Below are 10,912 nucleotides of genomic sequence, written 5' to 3' on the forward strand. Positions count from 1 at the left end.
TATATAATTATATTGTTGCTTTTCTCGCATACGTTATGATGAAAATTAATTAAAGCAAAGTGAAACTATATAGCTATGTTCACCATTTCGGTGGCGCCAATATGTATGTATAATATCATTTGTAGGCTTAATGAATGTTTAAACTTCATTTGCTAGATCTTCAACAAATCCTTTGTATCTTATCTAAAGTACAATGAGTTTGATTAAAGGGGAAAAAGTATAACAGCACAACTATTTCAATCATGAAAAATATAATGTTATTAACTTCACTACTAGTATATGAGAATTCACTATAACAAGGCCAAAGAGTAATGATAGAGTAAAATGTTAATTTAGGACTCCAATGTACTTCACATGTGTATATACACATGTACACATTTCATTGGTACTATAAATATACATACTAGCCAAACTCTAAAGGGGTAACCCAACGTGCATATTCCAAATTTTCACTTTGGCTTAAGGCATTTTCTACAATGGGTTTATCTTCTAAATCGTCTTTCTACACTAGTTTTGAAATATTGTTCACCATTTGAGATTTTGTTTGTTGTTGTACTTGAATATGTCACTTGAGAGTTTTTGGTGTACTTGTTACTTACCCCCCTTTAGTTCCTTATAGGAAATGTTGTGTATATTTGGGATACAGTTTCTCTACAGGAAGGATATTGTTGTTTGAATCTTTCCGCTAGTCAAATTTATATTTCCCTTCATGTGATCTTTGATGAAAATTATTTTCCTTTTGCCAGAACTCTCAAGTCCAATTGCCTCTGGGATTATTCCTAATGTTTCCAATACTAGCTAGTCTAGTGGGATTATTAAGTTGTTTCATTGCCTTTTTCTTATCAGGTTTTGTGCTGAATCAATGGCACCTTGCACTGAGGGCATAACTCATCCTGAACCACTTTACAATACATCATCGAGCCTCAAGTTGAGCACTTGTCAAAACAACTATACAGGAAATGAACATTTTTCTTGATCAATTCCACTTCTCATTGATCTCATAACTCCAATCGCGAATGATTCCATTCCATCCACCATGTTAATGCCATCAACTCAATTATAGTCTCAACCTTCATCCTCTACTTTAGGTTCTAATCATCCAATGGTGGCTCACAGTCGTGATACTACTCATCGATCTAAAGTGTCTTATTCTTTACATGTCACTACTTCTCCAAAGGCATTTGTATCGTCTTCATCCCTTGAACACATCTTTCAAAAAAGCTTACATTACACGGACAGTAAATGTATCTCAGCTGTGAAAGAGGAATACGCAACTCTTTTGTAACATAATACATGGTCTCTAGTGCCACAAGAACCATCCATGAATATTGTTGGTTATCAATGAGTCTACAACATCAAAGAAAGAGCTGATAGCATGCATGATTAGGCATTATAAGACACGATTGGTAGCAAAAGGAGGTATGCAACAAGAAGGTATTGACTTTGACTACACTTTCAGCCATTTTATTAAGGCTACTACTACTCGAATTATTTTATTTGTTGTTATTTCTAGATGATGGTCCATAAGACAACTAGACATGAAAAATGGCTTTTTGCTTGGTCAGTTGCATAAAGAGGTGTTCATGACTCAACCACCAGGTATATCCTAAACATTTTAATCATGTTTCTAAGTTACATCAATCAATTTATGGCTTACATACGTTAAGCTCCACAAGCTTGGTTTCAAAGCTCTTTATAATCTTGATTTTAAAAGCAATCATGCAGATATTTTTCTATGTTTATATGGCACTCCTCGTCTAACATATTGACCCTTTTACTGGATGTGGATGATATCGTCCTTACAAGCTCTTCTATGAGTATTAATTCTTCTTTAATCTCAAATCTTTCTTCATAGTTCTCCATAAAAGATTTTGGAGATCTTCATTACATTGTACACCTCAATAGCTGGTGTTTTCTCAAATGAAGTATATTATCTTCTTTACTTTCTCGTTCGAGTATGGAGAATTTTAGACTCACTTCAACTCCTGTTACTGTGGGAAAGAAACTGTTTTTTTATGATGGAACTTTACTCTTCGATCGCTCTCAGTGTGGTAGTATTGTAGGTGTTTTCAATATCTTACTTTTCCTCGGCCTACGATCTTATGCTTTACAATAGGTTTGTTAGTTGATGCATGCTCCAATTGCAAGCAGTCAAACGAATTTTATGGTATCTAAAAGAAACCGTGAATTGTGGAATTTTTTTCTTCCTTATTCATTTCCAAGCTTGGTATGCTATGTTGATGTTGATTGGACTGGATATCCGGATACTAGACATTCTACGATGGGTTATATATATATATATATATATATTGCATTTTCTTTGGACCTAATCCTATTTCTTGGAGCACTAAGAAACAAATTTTTATTACTCAATCTAGTACTGAAGCAAAATAAATGGCACATTTTGTAACTTCTCGACTTACATTTTATGTGAAATTGACATTTCAATAAATTTACCATGTTTTGTATGCTCAGATAATTTGGGAGCTACTCAATTTGTTGCTAATCTTATTTTCCATGCTAGACAAAACATAGAGACTTCTTATCATTTTGTTCCGTATCTTGTCTACAAGTATTTTCCTCAAATTTTTCATGTCAGTTCTCAATCAATTTAAGAGTCCAATGCTTCACAAGTATATATACACATCTCATAGATGATATAAATATACATACTAACCAAACCTAGAGGGATATGACAACCTGCATATTATTAATTTTCAAATAAGACCAAAGGGATGTGAAACAAATGAATAGTAGTACTTGCTTTATAATATCTAAACCAATCGACTCCGAGATATATTCTTGGATATTCACATAAAAGAAGACCAATAATTACTTTGACGTAAAAAAAAAAAAAAACTCAATCAATTTTATATAATAAAAGAATCAATAAAGCATTGTCTGATTATCATCTTTGACAATGTAAAAGCTGCATTAGCTTTTGAAAATTGATCCAAATCAACTTGTTTTAATGAAACCTATTGACTATCGGGTGTTATGTTATTTTATTGTATTTCTTTACATCTATCAATGCATTTAAATGTTATATTTAATTTTTTAAATTAGAAGTTACTTAATGATTTTATAACCTATCATCAAATTTTTAGAGTTATAAGTATATAATTATGACATCATGCTGATATATTAACATTTGTAACAAGTCAAGTTTTTCAAACACTAAGAAATAGAAATAGTAGTAGCTCTTTTTTTTTTTAATTGGAGGAATGGCTATTAACATTTATAACAGGTCAAGTTTTTCAAACACTAAGAATTAGAAATAGTAGTAGTATTTTTTTTAACTGAAGGAATGGGGTTTCGAACTTACTCTTTAGGTAGAGAAAAAATACACTAATTAATGAATCAAATGCTCGGTTGCAAATAATAATAGCATTCTTGACCATGATGTTATTAAAAAAGATTGTCAAAGATCAAGCTAAAAAAAGGACTGAAATCTACCAGTCAGAGATTACTGTTACGAACCAGGTGTGGAAACTTGGAACTTATGGAGAAGGGAAGCTTGTATGAATTTTACTATTATGTCAAAGAACTACAAGCAAGCAATATAGCTAACATATGCATGAAAGCTAGCGGCAACATTATATTTTATCGAGATTAGATGAGATGATGTCCCTATCACTGGCCAAAAAGGTTATGAAAGAAAGTGCAGAAAGCTGAGGGAATATTCAATCAATATATAAGCTCACATTCAAAAGTAGCTTTTTCTGCATATATTTCTTTATGGAGTTGACCCCAACTAAAATCAAAATGTAAAAGTATGTTATCAAGGAGAAGATGATCTCAGTTCTCAAATCAAAAAAAGACAAGGCAACAGCCAACAGGCCAACTGCTTTTATTTTTTCAACTTTTCATCCTTTGGATGGAGGAGGTAGCTAGCTAAGGTTTCAGTAATTCACACTGTTCCCTAACTTGCATTCTGAATCTTATATCTAATTATATATTGGAAGGCATTAGTTTTGGTCAGTAAACAAAATTATTTAAAGCAATATTTAGCTAGTAGATGTTCATTAATATAGTTTATATATAGAGGGGAAAGATCAAAAGACTAACAACTAATATTACATCAAAGATTAGTCAACTCTTGAGCAAGCTGAAGTAGTACTGATGCTTTCAAGGCTTGAAGTTAATAAGAGAAGAACTAGAGACTAATTTAAGCTGAGACGTTCTGAAATGCGAGAAAGAAGAAAAGGTCTATATCTGGAGGAGCAAAGAAGGTGATAGCTGAAGACCTTCTGGACAACAACTTTGGAGCAACTCTGGGTTTCATTGGAGCTGGTGGACAAGTTAACGTATCTGGTATTCTAAACCTTTGCCCCTTCGGAGTAGAACATCCAGTCTGCAAAACTTCTACACGGTTTATGTCTTCTTTATCAGCAGTAGTGCTATTCCTGCATGATGAATCATTGGAACTGCTATTACTGCCAATGTGACTACAAGGCAACTCCATCGATGATTCCAGGCTGCTATCTCTTTCGACCTCTCGCCGCCTGTAACAACTTCTCCTTCTTGTTGCGGTCGGAGCCATTGGGAAAGCTAAAAGGACAATATGCTAGCTAGACAAGGCATAGTGGAAAGATTGAAAACTTGATGAGACTGATGAGGGAATGTATTTAAATAGAGCTGTGTCTTGGCTGGTTTCTGGAGCACAGCTAGCCTTGTACAAAGAGACAGACCACTAGCACTTTCAAAAACCTGACAAGGATTGCTTGAAACATAGCAACAGAAACATTCCAAAGGGGTCTCATTTAACTATTTGGGTAATTGAAAACTTTCTGCCATGATTTTAAACTTTTAAGTAAGATCCAATATAATCTTACAGCAGCAATAACTACTACCACTGAAAATTAAAATTTTATTCCCAACTCTACCAAATCCTGATAAGATTGAAACACGTTTCGGACGAAGTGAGATGGATATCTAAGTAGGAATTTTGCCCAAGATCTCCGGTTTTCTTTGAGTATTTACAGACTCACCTTGTTGTATATATATATCTATATATATTCAAGTTGAAAAATGTGTTTGCAATGTGCTCTGCGTGCATGTCTGCCTCTAGCAAAAGCATTTTGGTGAAAGGAAAACTTAGGTAAATTTTCTTACATATTTTAACTCCAATATTTCAATAAAATATGTCAAGTATAATTAGATGAAACTTAAACATATAACAAATAAATGCATAAAGAGTTACTTAAAGAGGTTTTCACTCTTCTTGCATTTGTTGCTTGAATTTTTGTAACTTAATTTGCTTCATCTTTTGTACATTGATTTTTTTTGTTTGTTTGAAAGTTGCATTCTTACAATTTCCAATAATTTTTTAATTTAGTGCATTTATATTAAAACATAATCATTCATATTATCATTTAAGTTTGGTTTGACTGATATATATATATATAGAGAGAGAGAGAGAGGCAGAGGAAGGGGAGCTAGTAGGGCCCTCGTCGCCCCTCAAATTTCAAAATTTTATCTTTTTTTATTTTAAAATTTTAAAAATTTTCTTTTACTTTTATTTATTAAAAATTTTATAATTTTACTGTTTCAAATATTAAATTTTTATTGTCACTCTTCAAATTTAAAATCTTGACTCCACTGCTATATATATACTATATACCCTACACAATATATAAAATACTTGCATGCGCAAGCCTTCCATTCTCGGCTGCCAATCCCTTCAACTTTAAGCCTCATAAACCCATTAATTGATGACATTTTGAGTAGAGTATCTTTTGAAGAATTATTTTTGATCGGATATAATATCATAAATCATAAAAGAGAATTATAAATAGTTTGACCCAATTATAACCGATTGAATTAAAATTAACTACACGCTACAACTCATGTTTAGAATTAATCAACGGTGCAATTGGAGAGCATTTCAACTATAATTTTTTTTTCCCTCTAAAACTACAGTTATCCGACCATAATAAAATTTTTTGTAAGAGTTCATCCCTTAAAAATGTAAGCTTCATGATGAATTTTACATAATTAATAATTACGATTTGACAATTACAAGCAATAAATTTATGAAGGAATTAACTTGCAAAATCACAAAGTTAAAAAATCTTTGATATTTTTTTATATATGTAAAGATTTTAAGTTGCACGATAAAATTAATTATATACTTTTCATCTCATAAATCTTTATATCATTTAATTTCACTCAGACCATCAAATTAAGCAAAGCCCCAAAATCTAGTAGATGGCATGTCTCGTCGAGGACGGGTCCTTGATATTCACTTTGATTAATGAACGAGCTAAAGACAATTTATTTTCTAAAGCAAGTACAAATAAATAAATAAATTGATAGAAGTAAAAGTTGATACTCGTACAATTTAATGCGATAAATAGGTTCAAAATTCAAAACTCTTCTCAAATAATGCAGCTCGGCGCATTTATTACTAAGAGGAAAAAAAACTTTAATGTGGAATCATGTCATATCATGTTGGTGTTTCAGAGTTGTCATCATAATTCAAGGGGTCCATGGACCGCAGCTGTCGCCCAGGGAAAATATTTACTTCTAGGATAATTTAGATTCAAGTTTCCTGGCAATTTTGTGTTGAAGTTTAACTCCAGCATATCCTTGGTATGGCGGTGGCCAATAAAACATGCAAAGGAAAATTGATGGGGAAAATTACTAGTATAGCAATATAGAACAGAATATTTTAGACGACATTCATATTTTAGACAAAGAGCCGTGAGAACATAACTAAGATAAAGATGTCCTCATTGAACTTGGGCTCAATAGTCATTCACTGATTGCTTGGATTCCTTTTTTTGGATTGTGAAGAGTAATCCACAACTGATAATAATAAACAAGCCCAAAAGTTTTATGCCAGGTGGCAAGAAAATCCTCCCCACAACTGAATTTGTACAATTATCTTAACATTTTGTTTTAAAAATTTTCCCTCTTCACATGTCAAAACAAAGACACGACTAACCCATATAGCTGAGTTTATGACAAAACAGTCTTCCTAGAATTTCCTAATATGATTTTATTCAGAATTAGTCATAGCCTTATGATGGGTATGATGAATTTTCATTTTTTTTCTCATTCTACTTCCGTGACAGCTTCCGATCATTAGGGCTTGGTGGCTTGTTGTTTTCGGGCATCAGGACTTAACAAAGAAGAAAGAGCTCCGGGTCTGACGTCAAGGCCAACCCAGTATGATTTAATATTCAGGCTTAGGGCACTGTCCATTTGCAGCCTGTGCCCTCACTAAAGGTAATGAAAATTAAAAAACAAGAAAATTGATGCAAGCCAAGCCTCAATATTGAAGAGTAGAATGACGATTTGACAAAAGGAACGCTGCTTCCGCACTAACATCAGATGGGGAAAAAAATGGCATGTCCCTTTTTGGAACTAAGCCTCAAGAGTGTCATTCCTGTGAATGTTAGTCCTACTGTACAAAATTGAAAAGGAAAAATCAATGAAAATTATCACTTGTACATTACAACCCTATGTCTCTGACTCTGAGCCTAATTCTGATGAGTCTTCTTCCTCCCTCGGTGATCTCCAACAGGTAAACGGTGGTGGAGGAGGATCAACAGGAAGTGTGCCCTCCAACACCTTCACTACCTCCCCCATGGAAGGTTTCACACGTTCATCAGTTTGAAGGCACCAAAATGCAATTCTCAATGCACGCTCCAGTTCCTCGTTATCCACTTCGCCCTCAAGTCTTTTATCTACTACATTCTCCGGATGACCTTCCAACCATTCCTTGTAAGCCCAACCAACAACATCATTCACTTCTTTAATCCCGCTAACTAGTGTCATAACAATCTTGCCAAACTCCTCCACATCTTTCTCTGCCGAAGCCCTATGTGAGGATGCCTCACCATAAAGCATCCGAAATCCAAATTCATTCACTTTAGCCTCAAAATTTTCATCAAGGACTACATTTTCACATTTCAAATTTCCATGGCATAAAAATTCTCTACACTCTGTGTGCAAATAAAATATGGCTCTACCGACACTTAAGCAAATCTCCATTCTCTTTCTCCAAGTCAGTCTCTCAGCCAATGTTGAATCTTCTATGTATTTCTCCACAGAACCATTCTTGGGAAATTCATAGACTAAATACCTGTGATCTAACTCGCAACAATAGCCTTCCAGCTTGACAAGACCTTTGTGATAAATGCTTCCTATCTTTGACACTGCAGCTCGGAATTTTCTTGCTTCAGTGGTTGCTTCCAGCTCTTTGACTGTGACCAGTTGGTTGTTGGGTAAGGCACCTTTGAACATCTTTGGCCCAATTTGGTGGTTGAAATTCCCTGTAAGGTCCTTGATCTCAGTGAAGGATAACATGATTAAACATTTTGAACCAGGAGTGGAATAAGCTAAAGAAGCTAGTCTCCTGTAAGAGTTTCTTCTTTTATGTAGGTAAAAACCCATTGCCAACTGAATCACAACAAAAACAACAAATGTGCCAGAGGCGGCTCCAACTAGACAAGGAATCCAAATCTTATAAGACTCCTTCTGTGCTTGTGGTGGAGACTTCAATGGGATGATGGGATCAGCAGCTATGGGGTCTGAACAACTCTTAACAAAAGATATCGAACTAAGAGAGGGAACTGAATAACCACTGACATACGGAGTTTTCATCATCCTGCACTTTGCACTTCCATCATTTGTGAAGGTCACAGAAGTACAACTTGAGTCATTGAGGCACATGCTTTTGCACTGGTTTATACTAGTTATGGAGATAGAATCATTGACTGGGTAATATCCATAAAGAAACATGTTGGCTTGCTCAACCATAATGGACCCTGATTTGCAGTCATGCTGAGATGAAAACAAACATTTTGAGTTTGACTGTCCTGTGTGGTGAAATGGGCATGTGCAAACAGGGGAACCAGATGCATTGAATACACAGATGCCTTGCTGATAGCAAGTTGCAAAGACAGTACACTGATTCTCAACAGCTTGCCAGACTGATCTCCATGTTTGTGAAACCTCTACCCATGAGAATATCCGCAAGTTACCGTCCACATCCAGCCGGAGGAACCTAAATCTTACAGTGTCATCATGATCTTCTCCAAACACAGACCAAATAGGTCCCAAATTTGGGGCCACAAGTTGCAGGCTTCCACTAGAAGTCAGAACAGCGGTGAGATTTGAATGAGAAGGTCTTCCGCTGCTCCAATATATGATACTGCTTTCCCACCTTAGCTGTAGCTGACCCGAAACATTCATGTAGAGGGTATATAAACTTGAAACATCATTTTGCCCGGCAGCTCTCAATGTACTAAAAGCATAAAATCTCTGGCCAGGAAGAAGCGTATCTGTTGGATAATCAAAACTTTGCCAAACTATATCTTTCTTCTCATTCAGTAAGACAAGATTACCATCATCACGAAGAAAAGCTGATGCAACAGATAGTTGGCTTGTTTTGCTGGTCCACTGCTCTTGACTCTGCGAGGCATCAAAAAGAACCAATTCTCCATTCTTTTGAAGCTGGAAATAGGAGTTGTTACTAACAGAAACATCACCTCCGGCAACCCAAACCACTGTCCGTTTATCAACAGGAATTGACTTCGAATTGAAACGAATGCCAATACCAAACTGGCTTGGCCGATCAGGGTGGTTATAGAATCCAATAGCGAAATCACCATTAGAAGAAACCCATGAATTATCTTCTTCTACAGATAGTTTTGAACCCAATGTAATTTCTGAAGCTACAACGCCAAAAAGCAAAGACCCGAGAGAGATACATAGCAGGAGAGCAGAACCATAGAGGAATCTCTCCTGTTCAAGCATACTTGCATATGCTTTAGAAAAGCAACAAAAACGAACAAATCAGTACAGTAACCACTGCGGGAAAAAAAAACCACTAGAAAACTTGGCACTAATTAAGTCATTTAACTGCATTCAGCATATAATTAGCCTAAGATGAAGGATGAAAGTAGGCAAAGTTCATAATTTTCAAGACCAAGCATGATGCAACTCATTGGAAAACTATAACCAAGACCATTGACTACCTTGAAAAATTGTGAACTATCTATGTTTAATCAAGGCTATGCAACCACATTTTCAATGTTTATTAGGCAAAAGCCTGCTAAAAACTTTTAACATTTCAAGGGATTAGCAACAAAAATCAAAGAAAGAAAACTCAAGACGAATAAAAAAACTGACAACTGTGCAAGAAAGGAAAGTAAGTATTTTCAGAGTTTGGTACCTGAAATGATAAGTCAAGAGCCCAGAAATTCAAGTAGCCGGCATAGATTACCACCTTGACCATAACCCAAGAAAGAAGAATCCGAGGGTGCCCTTTTGGGCCTTATCAACGAGTGAGCATTAAAAACTTGACCAAAACAACAAGATTTGAGGAGTGATTGAATGGTATTAGAATAACAGAAAAGAGCATATATTTTATTTATTTTTTATGCATGATTGAAAATGAACTGTAAAGAGATTGCAAAAAAAATGTGATTTTGATGAGCAGGTGGAGTACAAAAACAAATATGAAACTTTTAGGCAGAGATGGGACCCAATTTTAGGATATTGGAAATGCACTGTTGGAAAAATGCAACCATTTTCAAAGCTGGAAAAGATAGACTCTGGACATTGATATTACATATGATTATGTGTATTTTTCAAAAAACAAACCTTGATAAACTTAGAAAGATTTAAAAAAAAAAAAAAAAAAGAAAAGTTCACCTACTAGAAGAGTTTATTGAAACAAGGATACGAGCCACTTAAGTCAAAGCTGAACTGGGTTTGGTTTTGATTTGATTTTCGGGTTAGACAAAGCTAAAGAAAAGGGAAAAAAAAAACTTTTTCGTTTGGAAAATTGCACGAGGGAATCTGGTCTTCAGCAGTGAAGTAACGATATTTCTTTTCTTTTTTTTTTGGTGAAAATAAAACCGCCAGAAAGGGAAAAAAAAAAAGAGGAAGAAGAAGA

General features: G+C 34.8%; 2 protein-coding genes across 2 annotated transcripts; both read right to left on the reverse strand.

The window, feature by feature from the left end:
- Positions 4,169-4,543, reverse strand: LOC18598993. The gene has a single exon (XM_007028754.2). The coding sequence runs from the start codon at positions 4,541-4,543 to the stop codon at positions 4,169-4,171; it is 375 nt and encodes a 124-aa protein (XP_007028816.1).
- Positions 7,260-10,638, reverse strand: LOC18598994 (G-type lectin S-receptor-like serine/threonine-protein kinase SD3-1). Its single transcript, XM_007028755.2, has 2 exons — positions 10,187-10,638; positions 7,260-9,779 (listed from the first exon to the last, which is right to left on the reverse strand). Exon 2 carries the CDS (start codon positions 9,766-9,768, stop codon positions 7,468-7,470), a length of 2,301 nt encoding a protein of 766 aa, XP_007028817.2. The 5' UTR covers positions 9,769-9,779; positions 10,187-10,638; the 3' UTR covers positions 7,260-7,467.

Source organism: Theobroma cacao, chromosome 5, assembly GCF_000208745.1.
Source record: "Theobroma cacao cultivar B97-61/B2 chromosome 5, Criollo_cocoa_genome_V2, whole genome shotgun sequence".
Classification (NCBI taxonomy): domain Eukaryota; kingdom Viridiplantae; phylum Streptophyta; class Magnoliopsida; order Malvales; family Malvaceae; genus Theobroma; species Theobroma cacao.

Coding starts and splice junctions, on each gene's coding strand:
- LOC18598993 (XM_007028754.2), bottom strand. CDS start 4,543: ATGGCTCCGACCGCAACAAGAAGGAGAAGTTGTTACAGGCGGCGAGAG.
- LOC18598994 (XM_007028755.2), bottom strand. CDS start 9,768: ATGCTTGAACAGGAGAGATTCCTCTATGGTTCTGCTCTCCTGCTATGT.